Raw genomic sequence first — 25,215 nt, 5'->3', positions numbered from 1 at the left:
TACCTGGTTTTAGGGGGATTTGCATTGAATATGCCCCTCATAAGTTTTGTTACCAGGGGGTGCGTTCCCACCGGTTGCCGCTCCGTTCCTTGTGATAGGTAATTGGAGAGTGCACTTCTGGCACTATTGATGGCACTGTAGCCCAATCGTTTGTCATAATGGAGGTTTGTTAAGAATTCCAATACGGCCGGAATGTTCTTGGCTCTTTGGTCGAGGTTGTTGTCAAAGCAGTATATGCCCCATTTCTTGATGTGTCCGAGGTACTGCTTCCGTGTTGACAGTCTTTGTGCGGATGTGATGAGATTCATCGTCCTGTCTGACAGCCCCATGCCGTGTAGTGGGTCTTTCAGACTCTACAAATCAACAAATCCATAGTATTATGGCATGGGTGACTGTCCCCCCAGTTACTGGATGAATTAATAAATTCGGGCTATGTCCAATAATGGAACATGGTTCTAACACCATCCCCTGTATGACCGAATACCACGGTTGAGTAGGCCAATCGGGTACTATGATAATCCCAGATGCCGAATATTGTTGAATTTTCCTTAGTACCCGGTTGATGAGGCAGAATGGGGGGAAAGCATAAAAAACGCCATTTCCCCCAATGCAGTGAGAAAGCATCTGTAGCTTCTGCCCCAGGGTCTGGTTCCCAGGACACATACCTTGGTAATTGGTGATTCAACCTGGACACAAATATATCAATATCTGGTCTACCATATTTTGCTGTAATTTCAGCAAATACATTTTTATTTAACATCCATTCCTTGTTTTCATTAAATTTGCGTGACCTGGTGTCTGCCACTGAATTTAGCTTACCTGGTAGGTATGTTGCCAATATCCAAATGTTTCTTTGGATACACCATTTTGTAATACCATAGACGGGTTGTCCATAATGATGGGGTTGGAGCAATACCTAATGCTATGTTCCCACCACTGTAGTTCAATTATAGCTTCCGTAGGCAGCTCCATAGGTCTATCAAAATGACCTTTGTTAAATTTGAGTGCTGAATTTTTGCTCTTTGCAAATTTTGATAATGTAATGGCCCAAAATGTGTGGCCGGGAATGTAGCCACAAACTTCCCAATTATCCGGCCTACCCTCTAATGGAGGGTCTGTTGGTGTTTAAGAAGCTCGCTGCAATCCTCCTGTAGGGCTGCGGCTTTATCTATTGGTAAAGTTACTAATATATTGACCGTGTTAATGGTGAATCCTAGATAATCCATATTAGTTTCTGGTATCAATTTACACATAACTACCGTCTGTGTTCCCCTCTGATGGGTACTGTATAGTATGCATATTTTAAGTCAATGCTTGTCATATAGAAACCAGCTGATACTAATTATTTAGCAGTGATAAAGGTATCCATCTTAAAATGAACATATTAAACGAATGTGTTTAAGGTTGAAAGGTCAATGATAATCCTGCAACCCCCATCTTTTTTATTTTTAATAATATGTTTGATACAAATTTTAATTGTTCATGAGTAGTATGCTCAATCACACCTTTTGTATACAATTGTTGTAGCTCCATGTGGGCTTTAGATTGTTCGGTTTTTATAAGGACGAAATGCCTTTCTGGTGTATGTTGTACTGGGGGTTTATTGGAATGAGTAAATTCTATCAGATAACCCTGAATACTGCTTAGAATATACGAGTCTGTAGTGATTTTACACCATTCATAACTGTTGTATTGCAACCTCCCTCCCCCCCGTCGTGGGTCCCTTTTTTACAAAAGAACCCCACCCACGTACCTCCATGGTTACTGGTGGTTGTATTATTTTCTTGGTTTTTTGAAAAAGGGGGGTTCTGTTTTTATTGATTGTGTTCGAGGTTGTACTGGAGGTTGATGCTTCCGCGTCTTCCAGGGTGGCCGTCCCTGGCCATACCCTAAAAAAGGCTGCTGTGGGTTGTATTGGTTTCTGGCAGTGCCACTGGTATGAGCCACACTTATCGGTCTTACATGTGGCTGGTACCGTGATCCAAAATAAGCCTTCGTGCTGGCTTTGATGAGCCCCAATGTCTTGGCTTCTTCGTCCAGTTTCTTGACCTGTTTGGACAAGTCTTGCCCAAACAAAAGGGTTGAGGTTTTAACGGCTCTTTGTTTGCAAATTGTTGCATATTTGGGATCCAGTGTCGGCTGAATAGCAGCCTTTCGCATGCTATTCAGCTCATATTGTACATTACAAAACAGATCTAGTGCGTCTTGGTGGTCTTTAGTTAGCTCTGTTTTGTCCAGGGTGCGGGTGTAGGCTGTGATCCCTGCCGTAAGCCCCTTTAAGGTTTTCTGGATTTTGAGGTCCTGGTTCCTGATGTCCCTCCCCATATGCGCCCGATCCCCGGAGATTCGGTGGCTGCAACTGCGGGTTTGGCGGACGGCACCGGGAGCCCGCGGGTACCTGGAGGGAGACTGCTTTTCAGGGCTACCGCAACGGCGACTTCTCCCGCCCGAGTTGCGGGGTTGAAGAGCTCCTGGAGCGGGGCCTACATCACCGCCCCGCGCGGCTTGGAATGGTTGCGGGACACTGCGAGCGCGCGCCGGGGGCTCTAACACCAAGACCCGGTGTGCGACCTTGCATCACCCGGCGTGGCTTAAATGGCCACGGGACAATCGCCATCGCCCGCCGGGGGCTTTGACTTTGACTCTGACATCGGGGGGGGGAGTGCAGTGGAGAGAGAAGTTTTTTGGCCTTCCATCACAGCAATGTGATGGATGTTTATGTAAAATATGTTGTGTCTTGGGTCTATTTGTTTGTAATGTATGGCTGCAGAAACGGCATTTCGTTTGGACCTCAAGGGGTCCAAATGACAATAAATTGAATTGTATTGTATTGTATTGTATATGCTTCCAAATGCATTGGTTGACACTGGGGATTTGTAATGCATCACAGTTACCAGGTGGCAGATGTCTGGCCGGTGTCTCTGTGAATATTTGTTGTTGGAGTTGATGGCCAGACATGTAGTTAATACTGGCTGCCATCCTGGAATCCAAGTCTGCCCCTGTTTGACTTGGTTTGAAGTAATCAGCCACCATGTCCAGCAGTGTATGTTTTTCTGCAGATTCAGGATCATGGGAAGCTGTGTGATCAGGGTCTGGCCCATCAGGGTCCTGCCCACTCTCCTCCGAAGAGGTCGAGATCTCAGGGGGTCCCTCACGGGGTACCCATATGGGGCTTGCCTGCCCACTGTGGCTAGTCTCCACATTCATGGGACTGCCACTGTGAAGGAGCTCCTCCAGCAGCTCCTTTAGGCGGTCTTTGTGTTGAGCTGCTCTTGCTATTTTTGGCTGCTCCCATTCTTGCAGCCTTTCAGCAGTGTGCTGCTCTTCTCTGTATCCCCGCTGTTCCCGTCCCCGGTACTCACGGGTGCTGGTTTGCGGGTTTTCCTCGTCCCGCCGCTGGCCACACCGGTCCTGACTGTCGGTCCACGTCTGTTCCCGGTCAGCTGTTTCTCCTGGCTGCTCCGTATGCAGCCACTCATAGCGGGTTTGTTCCGTCTGCCACACCCGTTCAGCCCTGGTCCGATATTGATACGGGCTGGTCGCCCGCTGCTGCACCAAGTCGGGCTCTTCTAGATGGTGCGTTTTAGTTTGAACTTTGCCTCCCGGCCGGTGAGTAAGTTTCGTCGGTGCCAGAATGATTTCTGGCACAGCTGATTCCTCTACCGAGGCCTGTAGAGCCGACGGCTGCTGTCTCTGCCGTTCATCCACGTTTACAACGCGTTTCTCGGGCAGATTTTTAGCAGACCGCTTCCTTTTTACTCTGTCCATTTTGCTGTGAATGAAAATGCAGAGTCCTTACCTGCCTTTTGCTGGCTCTTTTGTCTTCTCCCGTTACTGGGGGATGTCCTCCCCCTTCCTGTTGACTCGTGCAATGCGTGTAGCGATATGACACGCATGCGTTGGAAGCGGGTTCTTCACGTAGTCACTCACGTGACTCTGAAGTAAAATTGTGTTGAAGTGTGGAAAAGTTCTGAATGTTATGAGAAGTCTGGTAGGGTGTGAGTGGGGGGCCAACAGGGAGCCAATGCTGCTAATTTATCAGGCCATGATCAGATCTTCTCTTGACTATGGGTGTTTTGTGTATGGGTCTGCGTCTAAAACTGTTCTGGCTAGGCTAGATGTGTTGCAGGCAAAGGCTTTGAGGCTTTGCTGTGGAGCCTTCAGGACTTCCCCAGTCCCTGCCCTGATTGTTGAAATGGGAGAAATGCCCTTATGGTTAAGGCGCATTAAGCTAGGGTTACATTACTGGCCTAAACTTTGTGGGTGTAATGATACCTTCCCAGCAAGGTGTTTGTTGCAAGAGGTTGATGATGGTAACAAATATAACACATTTTTTGTCATTATAAATCAGTGGGCTAGGAAGCTGGGTTTGGAACAAGGGGGTATTATAGAGCATACAATAAGGCTACCTGTGCCCTATTGGGTTCTTCCTGAACTGTTTATTGAGCTTGCTTTTCTTCAGGAAAAAGATAAGCGCGAGGTGACTCCAAGAATAGTGGAATATCTTAATTCAATCAGTGAGAGCACTTTGATTGTTTTTACAGATGGATCTAAAGATCCAGTTAGTGGGAGAGCTGGGTTTGGAGTGTATGTGGAGCAGCTTGGGTTGAAGATAGGCTGGCGCATTTCTGATGGAAGCTCTGTTCTCACGACTGAATTAATGGCAATTCAATGGGCTCTATGGTGGATTGAGGAAGCCAGTTTTAGAGAAGTCATTATCTGTTCTGATTCTGCAGCTGCTCTTGAAACTTTAAGAGTAGGGAAATCTAAAGCTCGTCCTGACATTCTAAATTAAATCTTGAGTGTGTTTTCTAGAATTGGGTTTGCGTGTAACATCACTTTTTGCTGGGTTCCCGGGCATGCTGGGGTGAGGGGGAATGAGCAGGTGGACCTCATAGCAAAGGAGAGTTTAAGAAGAGAAATATATATCCATGTATTATTGGGGAGAGTGGAACTGAGAGAAATAATTAAAGAGGGCTTAACAAAAGAATGGCAGAGAGGATGGGAAATCAGGGGTAGACACTACTTTTCTATACAATCTGAAGTTAGGAAAATATGTTTCTGTACATCTCTGTCCCGTAGGGACTCAGTTAAACTGTGTAGATTGAGGTTGGGACACTGTGGGTTAAATTACTATTTGTGCATTGTAGGGAAACATGTGTCTGGCTTGTGTGAATGTGGGAGTAATGAGACAGTTAAGCATGTTTTCCTAGAATGTAAAAAGTACAGGGTAGAAAGAAAAGTATTGTTTGTTAGACTGACAGGACTTGGAGTTGAGGCTTTTTCTGTTTCATCTTTGTTTGGACAGTGAGAAACATCAACTGATATCCAGGGCTGTTCTTCAATTCCTGCAAGTTACAGGACTGTATGTAAGAATTTAGTTCAAACTTTGACATGTGGAGGGCAGTAATACGCTTAGCAGCGTCTACACTGCCGGAATCCTAGAAGAAGAAGAAGTAGAAGAAGACTGCGGGCAGGCTGCCATACACAGACGGCGCCCACTCCCGCACATCCGCCATCTTTTTTGGGTGAAGGAATGGGTGAGGTTTCAGGTCAAGACCATTCTTCAGATGCCATGACCCACTTCCGTGCAGCATGGTTGCCTCCTACCTTTAGACCCTGTACTTTGAATAAAGTTGGATTTCCATAAATCGGGGAGATCATTTGTAATGTAGGGAGCACTGTATACAACAAAAAAATTAATTCCTCCTCATCTAGTTAGTTTAGTTTATTGTCACATGTACCGAGGTACAGTGAAAAGCTTTTGTTGAGTGCTAACCAGTCAGCGGAAAGACAAAACATGATTACAAATGAGTCATTCACAGTGTATACATACATGATAAGGGATTAACGTTTAGTGCAAGGTAAAACCAGTAAAATCCGATCAAAGATAGTCCGAGGGTCTCCAGTGAGGGAGATAGTAGTTCAGGACTGCTCCCTGGTCGTGATAGGATGATTCAGTTGCCTGATAACAGCTGGGAAGAAACTGTTCCTGAATGTGGATGTGCGTAAATAGATCACCCCAGGATAATTTATTCTGTTAGCTTGCATTAACTTTGTGAAAACATCAAACAAATCTTCCTTTAGCCATCTAAATGACAATTTATTCAGCATCATGAAAGTAAGCATGCAGGTAGGTACAGCAGGCAGTGAAGAAAGTGAATGGCATGTTGGCCTTCCTACCAAGAGGAGGTGAGTATACGAGCAAAGAGGTCCTTCTGCAGTTGTACAGGGCCCTAGTGAGACCACACCTGGAGTATTGTGTGCAGTTTTGGTCCCCTAATTTGAGGAAGGGCATTCTTGCTATTGAGGGAGTGCCGCGTAGGTATACAAGATTAATTCCCAGGATGGTGGGACTGTCATGCTGAGAGAATGGAGCGGCTGGACTTGTATACTCTGGAGCTTAGAAGGATGAGAGGTGATCTTATTGAAACATATAAGATTATTAAGTGTTTGGACACGCTAGATGCAGGAAACACATTCGAGATGTAGGGTGAGTCCAGAACCAGGGGCCACAGTTTAAGAATAAGGGGTAAGCCATTTAGAACGGAGACGAGGAAACACTTTTTCACACAGAGAGTTGTGAGTCTGTGGAATTCTCTGCCTCAGAGGGTGGTGGAGGCAGGTTCGCTGGATACTTTCAAGAGAGAGCTAGACAGGGCTCTTAAAGATAGCAGTCAGGGGATATGGGGAGAAGGCAGGAACGGGGTACTGATTGTGGATGATCAGCCATGATCACATTGAATGGCTGTGCTGGATGGAAGGGCCGTATGGCCTACTCCTGTACCTATTGTCTATTGTGTATTTGGGTGTGATCCACACACAATTAAAGAGCTGGTTCTTGCCACAGATTTTCCCATTCACTTCATGTATCCTTATCTCAGCAAGGGTACAATCCCGATGCTCTGTTGACACTTCTGCTTGCCTTGTGTGAGCGGCAAACTTGGTCGTGTGGCTTTCTATCCGACATCTCAGCTATCAATAAATATAGTGAATAGCTTCAGGCCTGAACACATTGCCACAGGCAAAGCTCATCACTGGCCCTTCCTTCTGTAACTTTCCGCTTTCTGAATGAGTTTATCAAATGCATGCACAAAGATGATCAACACTCCTTTCCCTGTTCATTAGTTTTGAATATTTTAAAGACCAGAAAGGTGCATCACAAATGTGTGGGAAGGAACTGCAGATGCTGGTCTACACCGAAGATAGACACAAAACTCTGTAGGACATGCAGCATCTCTGGATAGCAGGAATGGGTGACGTTTCGGGTCGAGACCCTCCTTCAGAATGTTCTATTCTTTGGGCGGAGGAGACTAATACATGTATAGATAATACATAATCTTACATCCAAGTCACCTGTTCCCCACCAACTTGGCAACACCTCCCAAAACGCACCAACAGGGAACACGAACACCAACACTACATGTATATTCTTTATTGAACATTGATAGGTTACTTTGACACAAACACACATGTTTCACGCAGGATCAGACCTGACACAAAGATGTTACCATAGTAACTGCAAGTTCTCTGAAACTTATATACAGTGGCTTGCAAAAGTATTCATACCCCTTGAACTTTTCCACATTTTGTCACGTTACAACCACAAACGTAAATGTATTTTATTGGGATTTTATGTGATAGACCAACACAAAGTGGCACATAATTGTGAAGTGGAAGGAAAATGATACATGGTTTTCAAATTTTTTTACAAATAAAAAACTGATAAGTGTGGCGTGCAAATGTATTCAGCCCCCTTTACTCTGATACCCCTAAATAAAATCCAGTGCAACCAATTGCCTTCAGAAGTCACCTAATTAGTAAATAGAGTCCACTTGTGTGTAATCTAATCTCAGTATAAATACAGCTGTTCTGTGAAGGCCTCAGAGGTTTGTTAGAGAACATTAGTGAACAAACAGCATCATGAAGCCCAAGCAACACACCAGACAGGTCAGGGATAAAGTTGTGGAGAAGTTTAAAGCAGGGTTAGGTTATCAAAAAATATCCCAAGCTTTGAACATCTCACAGAGCACTGTTCAATCCATCATCCGAAAATGGAAAGAGTATGGCACAACTGCAAACCTACCAAGACATGGCCGTCCACCTAAACTGACAGGCCGGGCAAGGAGAGTAGTAGCCAAGAGGCCCATGGTAACTCTGGAGGAGCTGCAGAGATCCACAGCTCAGGTGGGAGAATCTGTCCGCAGGACAACTAATAGTCGTGCACTCCACAAATCGGGCCTTTATGGAAGAGTGGCAAGAAGAAAGCCATTGTTGAAAAAAAGCCATAAGAAGTCCAGTTTGCAGTTTGCCACAAGCCATGTGGGGGACACAGCAAACATGTGGAGGAAGGTGCTCTGGTCAGATGAGACCAAAATTGAAGTTTTTGGCCTAAATGCAACACGCTATGTGTGGCGGAAAACTAACACTGCACATCACCCTGAACACACCATCCCACTGTGAAACATGGTGGTGGCAGCATCATGCTGTGGAGATGCTTTTCTTCAGCAGGGACAGGGAAGCTGGTCAGAGTTGATGGGAAGATGGATGGAGCCAAATACAGGGCAATCTTGGAAGAAAACCTGTTAGAGTCTGCAAAAGACTTGAGACTGGGGCGGAGGTTCACCTTCCAGCAGGACAACGACCCTAAACATACAGCCAGAGCTACAATGGAATGGTTTAGATCAAAGCATATTCATGTGTTAGAATGGCCCAGTCAAAGTCCAGACCTAAATCCAATTGAGAATCTCTGGCAAGACTTGAAAATTGCTGTTCACAGACGCTCTCCATCCACTCTGACTGAGCTTGAGCTATTTTGCAAAGAATAATGGGCAAAAGTTTCAGTCTCTAGATGTGCAACGCTGGTAGAGACATACCCCAAAAGACTTGCAGTTGTAATTGCAGCGAAAGGTGGTTCTACAAAGTATTGACTCAGGGGGGCTGAATACTTTTGCACGCCACACTTTTTTTTATTTGTAAAAAAATTTGAAAACCATGTATCATTTCCCTTCCACTTCACAATTATGCACCACTTTGTGTTGGTCTATCACATAAAATCCCAATAAATTACATTTACGTTTGTGGTTGTAACGTGACAAAATGTGGAAAAGTTCAAGGGGTATGAAAACTTTTGCAAGCCACTGTATATATATATATATATATACAGTAAATAAACAGTTAAAGTGCCATAGGCTGTTATTGTTCAGAGTTTGTTTGATGGCCTGATGGCTGTGAGGAAGAAGCTGTTCCCGAACCTGGATATTCCAGATTTCAAGCTCCTGTATCTTCTTCCCGATGGCAAAGGAGAGATGAGTTTGTGGCCAGGATGGTGTGGGTCTTTGATGATGTTGGCAGCCTTTTTGTGGCAGCGACTGCGATAGATCACTTTGATGGTGGGGAGGTCAGAGCCGATGATGGACTGGGCAGCGGTCACAACTTTCTGCATTCTTTCCCGCTCCTGGACATTCAAAGCCATGATGCAACCATTTATGTTTAACCAAAAAATGATGTTTGATATGGATTTGGTCTGGAATCCATTTTCATTCTCAGGTGACGTTCTCTCCCTAGCTGAGTAATGTGCACCGATGTGAACCGTGGAACACCAGTCTGCACGAGACACTGAATAGCAGTGACTTTCTGGAGAGACATTCCCTTTCCTCAAGAGCAGCAACTGCTCAACTAACCACAACATGGTCTTGTTACTATCGGCACAATATCACAAGAGGAGATAACCACATTTGACAGAGTGCAGGAGATGGTTAGACGCATAGATGTACAACCAGGCTCCTTCACCCAGAGTATGGCAAACAAGAACCAGAGGACATGGGGTTAAGGTTAGGGGGTACAGATTTAATGGGAATCTGAGGGGCAACCTTTTCACACAAAGGACACTGGGTACATGGAATGTGCTGCGGGAGGAGGTAGTTGACGCAGAGACTATAACAATGTTTAAAAGTTATTTGGACAGGTACATGGACAGGACGAATAGTGAAAGGCCTGGATAGAGCGGATGTGAAGAGGATGATTCCACTGGTGGGAGAGTCGAGGACCATAGCCTCAGAATTAAAGGAAGTTCCTCTAGGAAGATGAGGAGGAATTTGTTTTGTCACAGGGTAGTGAATCTGAGGAATTCATTGCCACAGAAGGCTGTGGAGGCCCACTCAATGGGTATTTTAAAAACAGAGATAGATCGATTCTTGATTAGGGGAGAAGGCAGGAGAATGTGGTTAGGAAGGCGAGATAGATCAGCCATGATTGAATAGCAGAGTAGATTTGATGGGCTAAATGGCCTAATTCTGCTCCTATCACATGAATACACAATACACAATACAATTTATTTGTCACTTGAACCTCATAGAGGCTCAATTGAAATGTTGTTTCTACAGTCATACATACAAGAAAAAAAAGACCCAGGGACACGCGGTCTCCCGGTGCCATCGTCCACCAGACCTGCGGTTGGAGCCTCCGGAGCCCCGGGGTCGGGTCGCAGCAGCTCGCCACCACCGCTCCACCCGCTCCGAACTCGGCCAGCTCGATGATGGTGAGTAGGTCCGCAGCTCCGCGACTGGAGCCCTGGGTCGCTCCTGCTGGAGGCCGCTCCACGCTGCAGCCCCAACGACAACGGAGACCCGACAGGGAAAAGGTCGGGTTCTCCGTGCAGGGGAAAGATTTTAAAAGTTTCCCCCCCGCCCCCCGCCCCCCCACACACACACACGAGATGATCAGTGATTTGGGTCAAACACGGGGAGACGGGGCTAGTGTAGATCGGGCACCTTGGTTGGCAAAGGCAAGCTAAGCCGAATGGCCTGTTACCGTCCTCTATAAATCTATGACTCCTAGATCACTCCAATGCCAACACGCTTGTACCCAGCTCCATCCACACAATGGACTTTCTGATGGACCTCTTTTCCAGTTTCGAGAAACAATTGTACAACAAATACTCGACCCCACTGTTCAAATTAGCAGCACGAAAACTAGCCTGAGATGCCACACACAGAGGGCCGACAACAATGAGTGGGCTGACATTGACAACAATGAGTGGACTGACATTGACAACAATGAGTGGACTGACATTGACAACAATGAGTGGACTGACATTGACAACAATGAGTGGACTGACATTGACAACAATGAGTGGACTAATATTGAGCAACATGAATGAGAAAAGCAACTTTTCACTTTGTGGGCCAAGCCTGGGATTCCCTCAATTTAAGAATGTCACATGCTGATATCGCAGTCTTACTCTGACCATGTGTCTAACCATCTCTGAAACCTTCACCACAAACACAACCATATAACCATATAACAATTACAGCACGGAAAACAGGCCATCTCGGCCCATCAAGTCCGTGCCGAACACTTATTTTCACCTAGTCCCATCTACCTGCACTCAGACCATAACCCTCCATTCCTTTCCCGTCCATATACCTATCCACTTTATTTTTAAATAATAAAATCGAACCTGCCTCCACCACTTCCAATGGAAGCTCATTCCACACAGCTACTACTCTCTGAGTAAAGAAGTTCCTTCTCATGTTACCCCTAAATTTCTGTCCCTTAATTCTCAAGTCATGTCCTCTTGTTTGAATCTTCCCTACTCTCAGTGGGAAAAGCTTATCCACGTCAACTCTGTCTATCCCTCTCATCATTTTAAAGACCTCTATCGTCCCCCCTTAACCTTCTGCGCTCCAAAGAATAAATACCTACCTTGTTCAACCTTTAACCATATAACCATATAACAATTACAGCACGGAAACAGGCCATCTCGGCACTTCTAGTCCATGCTGAACACGTATTCTCCCCTAGTCCCATTTACCTGCACTCAGACCATAACCCTCCATTCCTTTCCCGTCCATATACCTATCCACTTTATTTTTAAATAATAAAATCGAACCTGCCTCCATCACTTCCAATGGAAGCTCATTCCACACAGCTACTACTCTCTGAGTAAAGAAGTTCCTTCTCATGTTACCCCTAAATTTCTGTCCCTTAATTCTCAAGTCATGTCCTCTTGTTTGAATCTTCCCTACTCTCAGTGGGAAAAGCTTATCCACGTCAACTCTGTCTATCCCTCTCATCATTTTAAAGACCTCTATCAAGTCCCCCCTTAACCTTCTGCGCTCCTAAGAATAAAGACCTAACTTGTTCAACCTTTCTCTGTAACTTAGTTGCTGAAACCCATACTCCAGAATTTGCCTCACCAATGCCTTGTACAATTTTAACATTACATCCCAACTTCTATACTCAATGCTCTGATTTATAAAGGCCAGCACACCAAAAGCTTTCTTTACCACCCTATCTACATGAGATTCCACCTTCAGGGAACTGTGCACAGTTATTGCCAGATCCCTCTGTTCAACTGCATTCTTCAATTCCGTACCATTTACATCCTATTTTGATTTGTCCTGCCAAGATGTAGCACCTCACACTTATCAGCATTAAACTCCATCTGCCATCATTAAACTCCATCTGCCATTCATAAACTTTCTCTGTAACTTAGTTGCTGAAACTCAGGCAACATTCTAGTAAATCTCCTCTGTACTCTCTCTATTTTGTTGACATCCTTCCTATAATTAGGCGACCAAAATTGTATACCAAACTCCAGAATTGGCCTCACCAATGTCTTGTACAATTTTAACATTACATCTCAACTTCTATACTCAATGCTCTGATTTATAAAGGCCAGCACACCAAAAGCTTTCTTTACCACCCTATCTCCATGAGATTCCACCTTCAGGGAACTATGCACAGTTATTCCTAGATCCCTCTGTTCAACTGCATTCCTCAATTTGCTACCATTTACCATGTACGTCCTATTTTGATTTGTCCTGCCAAGATGTAGCACCTCACACTTATCAGCATTAAACTCCATCTGCCATCTTTCAGCCCATTCTTCCAAATGGCCTAAATCTCTCTGTCGACTTTGAAAATCTACTTCATTATCCACAGCACCACCTATCTTAGTATCATCTGCATACTTACTAATCAATTTACCACACTATCGTCCAGATCATTGATGTACATGGCAAACAATAGTGGACCCAACCTTCAGTAAAGGTGTCATTCTTCCAACTCTGGGCACTCATATGCCTACACTCCTTTCACCTTTGTACCACTTGATGTGTCACGTTGCAGTGTTGCTCACAAGCACCAAAGCTGACTCAGCAGATCCCTCCCCCCCCATCTTTACTCCTTGAAATGAAGAATGACGGTAAATGTCAATCCAGAAGTTGTCGATCTGGTGACATGAGCTCAAAATTCCAACATGTGATCTGGGAATTTAAATATAAATTTATGATTTGCTCTGCTGTCGCTGGAGAGTCAGCCACTAATTTATCAATTACTGAAATGGCTCAAGTCTTCCGATTAATCAGAATTAAATTTAAATTCTATTAATAACTTCGAACCATTTATGGTTTATTAGTAGAATTTAAATTCCCAGATCACATGTTGGAATTTTGAGCTCATGTCACCAGATCGACAACTTCTGGATTGACATTTACCGTCATTCTTCATTTCAAGGAGTAAAGATGGGGGGGGGGGGGGGGGGGGGGGGATCTGCTGAGTCAGCTTTGGTGCTTGTGAGCAACACTGACGTAAAACACTTCCGTTGGTGGTGACGCATGTCGATAGTTCACTGCTGCACTTCACGGAAGGGAATGTGTCATCATATCTGTTCTGGCCAGTGCGCAACTATATACCTGTAGCAAAATGGCTACAGACTAGTGTCAGTTTAGTGTGACTGCTCCAGTGAAGACTTGAGCCATTTCAGTAATTGATAAATTAGTGGCTGACTCTCCAGCGACAGCAGAGCAAATCATAAATGGTTCGAAGTATCAAGGTCCCCATCCTGCTGCAGATTGGGATGAAATTCTGCATTAGATGTATTTTCCCGTTTCACTTCAGAATCATTGGGGGAGGAAGAGAATGATTCATTCATTCATTGCCCCTGACTGACCTGCACTGCCACTTGTCTTCTGAAACACCCTTCTTTCAAACTAATCCATTCTCACAATCCTGATCCGCAAGTGTGTCCAGATTTAAGTTTACCAGAACCCAATACCTGGGCCAATCGATGTACTGTACCAAGACAAAGCAGTAAAACATACAGTCGTCATAACCACTGACAATTTTGCAAGAAAAGAGTCACTGGAAAATATCCCAGAACTATGGAGAAATAACAGCCAATCCCATATTTCAAAGTCAGCAAAATGGTAAAATCGGATGTTTGCTTTAACTGTGGTCATCGAGGCCATTGGAGCAGGGAACCCCCAATCGTGGACAAACAAGAAGGGACTGTAAAAGGAGCCAAGGGGAGGCTACAAAGAAACTGATAAGGTTGACACTGCTTTCGATACAGCAGTACCCATTAAAACAACAGGCCATTCCTAATATAGACAAGGTGATTCGGGGATTGCTGGAACAAGACATCTTAGTGAAGTACTAGTCTATTTGCAACACACCAATCCTTGCAGTGCCCAATGTCGGGAAAGAGGGCCAGTACAGGCTGGTCCAGGATTTAAGATCTGTCAATGCAGTAGTAGAACCGCACCATGCCTTGGTGCCAAACCCGGCTCATATTCTAGCTTTGATTCCAGCGGAAGCTAAGATTTTTTCAATTGTAGACCTGCAACATGCCTTCTTCTCATTACCTCTATTTTTTATTATTTTATTTCTTTATTTATATAGCACATTTTTAGTCAACTTGCATTGACCCCAAAGTGCTTCACATAATTACATTCATACACACAGGCAAAGGTCGGTGAAGTGTCTTGCCCAAGGACACACACAGGCAAAGGTGGGTGAAGTGTCTTGCCCAAGGACACAACGACAGTATGCACTCCAAGCGGGATTCGAACCAGCTACCTTCCGGTTACCAGCCGAACACTTAGCCCATTGTGCCATCTGTCGTCCCTCTGCACAAGAACAGCCAGTATTTATTTCCCTTTACTTACAGGGGACAACCATATACGTGGACAAGACTACCTCGGGGATTTGTTAATTTGCCCACCTTGTTTTCTCGATGTCTTCATGAACAGTTAAGCACTAAGTTTTAAAAGTAAATCCACTTTAGCACAGTATAGCTTCTGGGAGTTATAATTTCGGCTACAGAGAGAAGTTTAGAAAACAGCAGACTTGATTAGCCGGGTTATGACGTATATTGGGCTAAATTCGTTTGTCCCATACGGGACATCCCTTGTCCTGTATTTGACTACTGCTACTCGGGTCGAGGGAACTGTCGAGTCGGAGCGCCGCGTCCGGCTCCGCCACACCCGTCCCGAGGTAGTGCAGCCCATGGAGTGCAGCATCAGCACCTCGCCCGTGGCCCCGTCGGGTTAGCAGCCCGGCCAGCTATCTGACCTTCGGACCTTCGCTTACCACTGACACCACCACCCCTCCTTCTCATGGTCGATCATCGGTTCATGAGTTGGATGGGGTGCCGGACTTTGCGAGCGACGTCGTCCGGGCCAAAACTCCTCAGCTGGCCCGCCGGCTGGGCTTTGTGTGCAGTCCAGCACCCGGGCCAACTCATCCCCTGATAAATCCCCAGGGCCTGATGGTCTGCATCCCAGAGTACTTAAGGCAAGGCAAGGCAAGGCAAGGCAAGGCAAGGCAACTTTATTTATATAGCACATTTCATACACCAAGCAGACTCAAAGTGCTTCACATAAAAACATGTCATACAATGAAATGAAATAATAAAATGAAATAAAATAGAAGAATTAAAAAAAAATAAAGGCAAAGTTAAAAATGCATTATAAAAAGTGCAAAAGTTAAAAGTGCAATGTAGTTAAGATTTAGCTGAAAGCTAAAGTAAACATAAACGTTTTCAGTCTTGATTTAAAAGTGGTCAAAGTTGAGGCAAGTCTTAAATCTTCAGGAAGTTTATTCCAGCTATTTGTTGCATAGTAACTAAATCCTGCTTTCCCATGTTTTGTATTTACTCTGGGAATCACTAACAGATTGGTCTCAGAAGATCTTATAAGAAGGCTTATATAGTGGACGCATGTCAGTGATATACTTTGGCCCTAAACCATGTAGTAATTTATAGGTGAGCAGCAGGATTTTGAAATCAATTCTCTGACATACAGTTTTTCTAAGTCTTGAGCTGACATGAGTCCTCTTAATCTTGCCACGTTTTTGAGGTGATAGTAGGCCGATTATGTTACTGATTTGATGTGACTGTCGAAATGTAAATCTGAATCCATAATAACCCCAAGATTTCTGGCTTTGTTTGAAGTTTTCAGGGACAGAGAGTGAAGGTGTTGGGTTACTTTAAGCCTTTCTTTTTTAGCACCAAAAACAATTATCTCCGTTTTGTCCTTATTTAGTTGGAGGAAATTTTGGCACATCCAGTTTTTGACTTGCTCAATGCACTGGCAGAGCAGATCTATGGGACGATAGTCATTTGGTGATAGCGCTACATAGATTTGAGTGTCATCGGCATAGCAGTGGTGGTCAATATTATTATTTCGCATGATTTGCCCTAGTGGGAGCATGTAGATGTTGAATAAAGAGGGCTCTAAGATCGAACCTTGCGGGACTCCACACCAATATCAAACCTATCTTTGGTTGGTTCTGATACAAAGTCGCCAATGGAAACAAAATAGTTCCTATCTTGCAGATATGACCTGAACCAACTTAAGACTGTGCCTGAAAGCCCCACCCATTTTTCCAACCTGTCCAAAAGTATTGAGTGATCAACAGTGTCGAATGCAGCACTGAGGTCTAATAGCATTAATATTGAAACTTTGCCAGAGTCTGTGTTAAGACGGATGTCGTTTACAACTTTAATAAAGGCGGTCTCGGTGCTATGAAGAGGTCGAAATCCTGACTGGATGTTGTCGTAGCAGCCATTTGAGGCCAGGAAGTGATTAAGTTGCTGGAGGACAACTTTCTCAATGATTTTACTTATGAAAGATAGGTTTGATATTGATCTATAGTTGTTAATAATAGAGGTATCTAGGCTCCGCTTTTTTAAAAGGGGTTTAATAACTGCAGTTTTCAAGGCTTTTGGGAAATTGCCTGATTGAATAGAGCTGTTAACTATTTGCAATATGTCTATTGCTAGGCAGTCAAAAACATTCTTAAAGAAGTTGGTAGGTAAAGCATCAAGGCAGCAGGTGGATGGCCTTAGTTGTGTCACCGTTTCCACAAGAGTTTTAGAGTCTATGACATTAAAGCATGTCATCATTGCCACGTTACTTTTGCCTAAATAGGGTGGTGATCCAACATTTTTGTTTGAAGCGGAGATATTGATGGCACATATGATGCCTTCAATTTTATCAGTATAAAAGAATGCAAACTCATTGCATTTCTGCGTGGAATGGAGTTCAGGTGGTATTTGTTGGGGGGTTGGTCAGTCTGTCAACAGTTGCAAATAGGGTTTTTGCCTTATTAGTGTTGTTGTTAATGATATTGGAGAAAAATGTTTCTCTAGCACTTTTTAAGTCTAAATTGTAGGCACGGAGGCTCTCTTTATAGATGTCATGGTGAATATGAAGTTTTGTTTTCCGCCAGATGCGTTCAGCTTTCCAGCATTCTCTTTTCTGGGCTGTTACAAAAGCAGCTTTTCTCCAGGGTGCCTTTTGCTTACCAGAAATCGTTTTAACCGTAACAGGTGCAATGACATCTATAACTTTCACAATTTTGGAATTAAAGTTATCTACAAGATCATCAGCAGAACATGGGTTTAGAGGTGGCAACAAGGAGATGGCATTTTTAAAGAGTACATTAGAATGTTCATTTATATACCGTTTTTTGACAGTATTTGATTTTGTCTGTATGTCGGGAATAAAAGATATATTAAAGAAAACACAGAAGTGGTCAGACAATGAAGGATCAGTCACGAAAATATCAGAAACATTGAGACCGTTTGTGATAATCAAGTCCAGAGTGTGCCCCTTACAATGAGTAGCCTCTTCCACATGTTGAGACAGTTCAAAATAGTAAAACGTTCTTTTGCACCCTTGTCATTCAAATCAACAGTATGAAAATTAAAATCACCAGTTATAACTAGACAGTCAAAGTCAGTGGAGATGATAGACAATAATTCTGTAAAGTCATCGAAAAATTTGCATAATATTTAGGTGGCCTGTAAATAATTAATAGGAGAACTCTGGGGGAACATTTCAATACAACACAAAGGTATTCGAATGATGGGAAATCACCAAGTGACATCTGTTTCCCCTGAAATACATTTTAAAATATAGCAGCAACCCCTCCACCTCTTTTTCCAGATCTACATACATCAAAAAGTTATAGTTGAGAGGAGCTGTCTCGATCAGAATGTTTGCACTGTTATTCTGTTCTAGCCATGTTTCAGTTAAAAACATAAAATCCAGTTTAGAGGTGGTAATAAAATTGTTGACTAAAAATGATTTGTTATTAAGAGACCTAACATTAAGCAGACCCATCCTGATGGTATTATTGATAGGCTTTATGGTTGGTTTTGGTTTGGAGGGAATAGGTATTAGATTTGTTAGGTTAGCAGTGTGTCTAAGTTTCCCTTTGTTTACTCTCTTAGTAGTCACAACAGGAATGCAGAAGGTGCCATACTTTGACGTAGGCGACCTTGGGTTCAGCTGATTATGCGGAACTTCCTTCGTAATGTGTCTACGGCTGAACCCTTTCTTGTCTCAGTAATATTCAGGACTGCTATCAATACAGAGGGGGGCTGTGGCGCCCTTCGCTTGGTTGTTATCTCCCTGCGCCGTGACATGGCGATGGTACTGATATGGGGCGTGGGCTGGGCATCATAGACACAGATGCAAGTTTAATGCCACCTTTTGTCCTGTTTCTTCAATTCATATGGAAAATCATAATGGGAGGAGACAGTGGAGCTGGTGTTGTTATGGCTATGGGAGAGATGGAGGTCATCGTCGATGGGGGAGTGCAGAGGAGGGTGGTGGCCGTTCCTCTCCAAGCCAGCATCAGCGGTGGGGGATGGTAGGGGGGGTAAGGGCGCGTCGATGGGGATGGGTGGCTGTTGTCTCTCCTCAAGGTCTGTGGTCTGACTGCGGCCTATGTGTCAGACAGTGGCAGGATAGATGTGTGGGGGGGGGGGGGGGCTGTTGCCTCGCTCTCTACCTGTGGTCTGACTGCGGTCTGTGTGTCAGACCGTGGCAGGGTAGATTTGTGGAGAGCGAGAAGAGAAGATTGTCCCTTAACATTCTTGAGCCGAACCTGTTTGGGTGTAAACCATCTGCTCTGAAAATATATTTGCGCCCCCAAAACAAGTTAAAGTTGTCAATAAAGCTCCTTCCTCTTTCATTGCAGACTCTGGAAGCCATGTATTCAGTGCAAGTAAAGGTTCAAAGGTTCAAAGGTTGATTTATTGTCACATACACCTAGGTGTATGTGAAATTCCTTTTGCCAATGCAGCACATAAGAAAGAATACAAACATAACAATAATAAATAGCTTTAACATAAAAACATCCCCCCACAATGGTTCCCATTATGGGGGAAGGCACAAAGTCCAGTCCCATCCCCAATGTCCACCCATAGTCGGGCCTATTGAGGCCTCCACAGTTGCCTCTACGGAGGCCCGATGTTCCAGGCCGTCCTCGCCGGGTGATGATGTTCCGGCGTCGGGAGAGTCCTCTCAGCGGCATGGGAACCCTGGAACGGCCGCCTCCCTACTCGAGACCGTGGCTTCCGGAGCCGACAAGGCCGCGCCGAATGGAGCTCAACTGGCGATCTCGTCGCGAGATCCCAGGCTCCCGATGGAAATTCAGCGCCACCGCCCGCAGCTCCGCGATATTTAAATGCCGGTCCCAGCTCACCGGAGTTCCAGCGCGGCGACCCAGGCAAGGTACCGCCCGCCCCGCAATGGCGCTACAGCGCTGCAGCCGCCGTCCTCAGACCCGCAGCTCCGCCGCCACCGATGCCGGTGCCGGCCGATGCCGATGCCGCAGCCGATGTCGAGGCTCCGGACGGCCCCGTCGCTCCTCGGACCCGCAGCTCCGCAGCCTCCGCCGAAGCCGCCGATGCGATGCCGAGGCTCCGGGCGGTCCCCTCAGGAATGCCGCTCCAGGCCCGCTGGTAGGCCGCGAGGACGGTCAAAAGTGCAGCCCGGAGAAAAGCTGCATCTCCGACCAGGTAGGGACCCTGAAAATTAGTTTCCCCCTTCCCCCCCCCCTCCCCCACACATAAAAAAGCTAGAACTCCTTAAAAACAAAACACTAAACTAACTAAAAATAAGAAAAAAGAAATGAAAAACAGACAGCTGCAGGCTAGGCTGCCATACCCCCTACAGGTCGGCGCCAATTCGGTCGCCGACTGAATGTGTTTATTCCCCTGTCAACTGCTAGTATGGACCACTGATGAATGACTTAATGTCTAATTTGTCCAGTGTATCTAATAGTTCAGTGAAATCCCTCTTTAAAAGTTCTGACTGTTCTTTTCGAATATCATTAAATCCTGCATGCACAATTACTTGTGGGATTTTTGGGTTTTCCAGTATAATTGTGGCTAGTTTCTGGTTGACATCACTAACCGTCACATCTGGGAAGCAGCATGTTTTGATCTTCTTACTGGTTATATCCTTTATGGCTGAATCTCCAACAATCAGAGTGTCTGGTTCATCCGCTTTCTGTGTGATGGGCCCTTGTTGTCTCTGTCTGCGCCGTCTGTCCGGACGCGCCCCGGGGCTTGAGGTGCCGGTGGCGGACCCATGCGCAGCTCGCCTCCCTGGCGACATGTTCATGGTCCGTCTCTGTCCGCGCCGTCTGTCCGGACGCATCTCGGGGCTAGCGGCAGCATGCCTGCCTGGCGTCGTGTTCCGTCTCCGTTTCTCATCACGTTTCTGCGGGCTGTCATTCGTGGACTCTCGTAGTGGCAGGATCTGGTTTTTCAGCGGCAGAGTTAGTTTCGGGGACGGGCTAATCCGGCTGGTACGTGCTACTTTAGCTTTGGGTAGCCTAGCATTTGGCGTCAAGTGAACTTGTTGATTCACTGTGGTTTTCCGTTTGGGCTTAGCGACGACTTGGGTGCCAGTAAGAGGCAGCTGGAACTGTCTCTCTCTTGTCCAGTTTCGGGAAGGATATAATGTAGCTTTCATCGTCATCATTTAGTTGTGTGTTTGTCGGAGCTAGCTCAGCTAACTCACCCATCGGCACTGTATCCTGGAGGACGTGTTCATGGTCCGTCTCTGTCGTTGACTTGCAATATTTTTAGTCCTTTGCATTTTTCTAATGCTGCTATCCTCTTTTCAAATATATCCAATGTCTGCAGCAGTTTGGTGCAGTCTGTGCATTTCCAGTCTCAGTGCCTGGGAGAACCGCATACAGAGGCATTTTTAAACCATGGAAGAGGGAGTGTACTCCTGTACTCCTAGATCCCTCTGCTACATCCAAGTTGGAAACATTATTTTTCTTCCTCCCAGTTGCAGGTCCTCTTCGAGGTGTTTTGGAAATTACTTTCTTTTCTGGTGTGAATTCTTGGTCACTGTTTTTCTCAGACTCTGACGAACTTGCTTCAGAATTCTCCTCAAGCGAATTGGAGCCACTTTCATCTTCCACCACCTCGTCCTCATCACTCGATTTACGAGCACGCTTTGGAGCCGGTTGCTTTGGAAGTTGCGGCTTCTGCTTGATACTACTTTGTTCAATGCTGTCCTTGTCAGATTCTTCATCACTCACTTGTTTGTCCACTTCTGCACCACTTCCAGGGACCACTTCATTTTCTGGAACTTCACTGTCAGATGAGCTTGATGGCAATGGCGCACTAAAGCTGACGTTATGGTTGTTTTGTATTTCCCATAATCCTTCATTAAATCCTTTCCTCTTGTTTGGTTTTCCATATTTGTCTGTATTTTTCAAAAAGAAAAATATCTTTTGGCCCTAAAAATGCCGTTTTGTGAGTACCATAGAAGAAAATTGGGTATTTATTTGATGGTGGTTTCACTGCTCCCTCAGCAACATCATCAATCCGGGCCGGCCAGCGAGGATATCCCTTCATTTTAGCAAAAATCAAATCTCCTGCTTTGAAATTGTGAGGCATATTCTGTTCGATGTGGCTTTCTTCAGGAAATTGCTGTAAAAGGACGGTGTGCGAGCGGAGCGGGGCGCCGAGCGACCGCAGACTGTCGTGGGCCGTGGGCGCACCGGCGGTGGGCGGTGGGCCGTAAGTGGCTCTAGAAATCGTGGATGCATTGGTGATAATTTTCCAATGTTCTATAGACTTAGGATCAGTTCCTGTGGATTGGAGGGTAGCTAATGTTATCCCACTTTTTTAGAAAGGCGGGAGAGAGAAAACTAGGAATTATAGACCAGTTAACCTGATATAGGTGGTGGAGAATACATTGTGTAAGCTATGTGAAATAAAGGCACCACAGGTAAACAGCTACAAACATATGTACGTACAGAAATCGTGAAAATCAGAATCTGGAGGAAAATCACAAAGCCATGGCCATGGTCACAATCCATCACCTTATTCTCCTCCATCAACAGAACGGGTGATGATTTTGAAACATAACACTAAAACATGTGACGAGGATGAGGACGATGGGAGTTGATTGGGCTCCCATATACCCACCACCACCCGAAGGTGCTCCTCCATCTGCTCCCCCACTAGAACAACAGGTACTACTACCCCCTATAGATGCACACAACAAGCTGCAGCCCCGACTTATGCTATACCAGATTCCTCCATCTCCTCACCGGGACCAATCATACATAGTAAAATGATTAATCAAGGGGAGAGGAGTAATGAATCCTTAGCTCCACCTAATATACAAGCACCCATGCGAGCCTTTCCAGGTCCCCAAGCAGATCCTGTTACAGTCTACACACCCTGGACACCCATTGAGCTGAAAGCCCTAATTCAAGATGCCTAAACCCAAAGATGATATTAAAGAATTAATTCATCTATTGGATATATTGGACAAAAGTTATAAACCACCCAAAAGTGACATTGATGTGGCTCGCGATGCGATGCTTGATTCAACTAAATGGAAATCTATTCAAACAAAATTTAATTGGGAAGATATTGCAGATTATTTATCTCTTTTGAGAAACTGCGTGACGTGAATATTATCCATTTGTAATAGACTGGGCCAAGACGTTCACATTGTTCAGAAGCAAGACGAGGACTTTGGGAATTATATTGATCGTGTCCATAGTGCCTTTGTAAAATATTGGGATTGGAACCAGAAACAGGCAAATTTGCTTTAGTCCGCACTATTGTACACGGGTTGCAACCTGGAGTGAAACAAATGTTCTGTGTAACTTGTAGAATGGAAAAAGAAAGGATATGTATGATGTTCTGTCTAATTTACAACATTGTCAGTGCCAGAATGATCAATGGCAGCAGAGGGTAAATGAGAAACCAGGACGTAGAGACATCTTACCCTGTGGGTCCTAAAGCCCCAAAGGGAAGATGTTTGGAAGGGAAGGGGGAAGAGTGAGGCCGTTGGATGGAGGGGACAAGTAAGAATACACTTGTTTTCATTGTGTCATATGGAAACTGGGTTATAAACTGTCCGTACCACGACACTTCAAACACTAACCAGAATAGTTTACTGTTCTGGATGTCAGATGTGGGAGGTCACGGAATCTTATAGCCGTCCAGGCGTCCACATCTGCGCCAGGTGCGTCGAGATGGGGCCCTAATGGAACGTATTATGATAACCGGAGCCGCAGCTCGATGACCTTGCGGCTGGTCAGGGAGTGGACGAAGGAAGGTCACAGAGAGGAGTTACAGAGAGGTGGGCCACTATTCCAAGACCACAGGAGCAGGCAAGGGGGTCACGGTTAGCAGGGGCAAGGGGCAGAGACGCAGGGACTAACGAGAGTACCCTGGTGGCTGTACACCGTTGACAAATAATTACTCCTGTTTGAGAACTGTTGGTGGGGGACAAAAGCCATACCTGGGGGTAGCAACAGCAGCCGGGCCTCGGGTACAGATTTCGGCCCTGCTGCTCAGAAAGGTAAGGAAAAGAAGAGGAGGGCAGTTGTAATAGGGGACTCTATAGTTAGGGGGTCTGATAGGCTATTCTGTTGATGCAGTCAGGAGACCTGGATGGTAGTTTGCCTCCCTGGTGCCTGGGTCTGGGATGTGTCTGAACGTGTCCAAGATATTCTGAAATGGGAGTGAGAGGAGCCCGAGGTCGTGGTACATATAGGTAACAATGACACCGGTAGAAAAAGAGAAGAGGTCCTGAAAGGAGAATTTAGCGAGTTAGGAGAGTTAAGGAGAAGGACCACAAAGGTAACAATCTTGGGATTACTGCCTGTGCCACGCGAGAGTAGGAATGGAGCGAGGTGGAGGTTAAATGCGTGGCTGAAGGGCTGCCGCAGAGGGCAGGGATTCAAGTTTCTGGATCATTGGGTCCTCTTTTGTGGAAGGTGTGACCTGTACAAAAAGGACGGGTTGCACTTGAACCCGAGGGGGGCCAATATCCTGGTGGGGTGATTTGCAAAGGCTACAGCGGAGACTTTAAACTAGAATGGTTGGGGGGAGGGACTCAAATAGAGAAAGCTAGTAGGCAGTGTGTGAGGCAGGAGGCAGAGAAGGGAAGCACTCAGACCCAACATGTAGAGGGGAAAGAAGAAAAAAATAATAAACAGAGAATAAGAGGTGGTGGGTTTCTTAAATGTGTGAGCAGAGAGACGGAGGGGTGTAAAATGAGGGTAGAAGCAATAGGTAGCAAGGTGAAAAGTAAAAGTGGCAGGCAGACAAATCCAGGGCAAAAATCAAAAAGGACAATTTTTCAATTTAATTGTATAAGTGGTAAGAGCGTTGTAAAAACAAGCCCGCAGGCTTTGTGTCTCAATACAAGGAGCATTCGTAATAAGGTGGATGAGTTGAATGTGCAGATAGCTATTAATGATCATGATATAGTTGGGATCACGTAGACATGGCTCCAGGGTGACCAAGGCTGGGAGCTGAACATCCAGGGATATTCATTATTCAGGAGGGATAGACAGAAAGGAAAAGGAGGTGGGGTAGCGTTGCTGGTTAGAGAGGAGATTAACGCAATAGAAAGGAAGGACATTAGCTTGGAGGATGTGGAATCGATATGGGTAGAGCTGCGAAACACTAAGGGGCAGAAAACGCTATTGGGTGTTGTGTACAGGCCACCTAACAGTAGTTGTGGAGTTGGGGATGGCATCAAACAGGAATTAGAAATGCTTGCAACACGTAAAACAGTTATAATGGGTGACTTCAATCTACATAGATTGGTGAATCCAATTGGCAGGGGTGCTGAGGAA

General features: G+C 45.2%; 1 protein-coding gene across 1 annotated transcript; it reads right to left on the bottom strand.

The window, feature by feature from the left end:
- Positions 1 to 21,201: 21,201 nt before the first annotated feature.
- LOC116983959 (hepatoma-derived growth factor-related protein 2-like) lies at positions 21,202 to 22,122 on the bottom strand. The gene is given in 2 exon segments (XM_033037920.1): positions 21,202 to 21,826; positions 21,828 to 22,122. Coding segments are annotated over 2 exon segments (801 nt in total). The 5' UTR covers positions 22,004 to 22,122.
- Positions 22,123 to 25,215: the final 3,093 nt, after the last annotated feature.

The sequence above is a fragment of the Amblyraja radiata genome, chromosome 2, assembly GCF_010909765.2.
Source record: "Amblyraja radiata isolate CabotCenter1 chromosome 2, sAmbRad1.1.pri, whole genome shotgun sequence".
Lineage (NCBI taxonomy): Eukaryota > Metazoa > Chordata > Chondrichthyes > Rajiformes > Rajidae > Amblyraja > Amblyraja radiata.
This window is presented reverse-complemented; position numbering and strand designations above follow the sequence as displayed.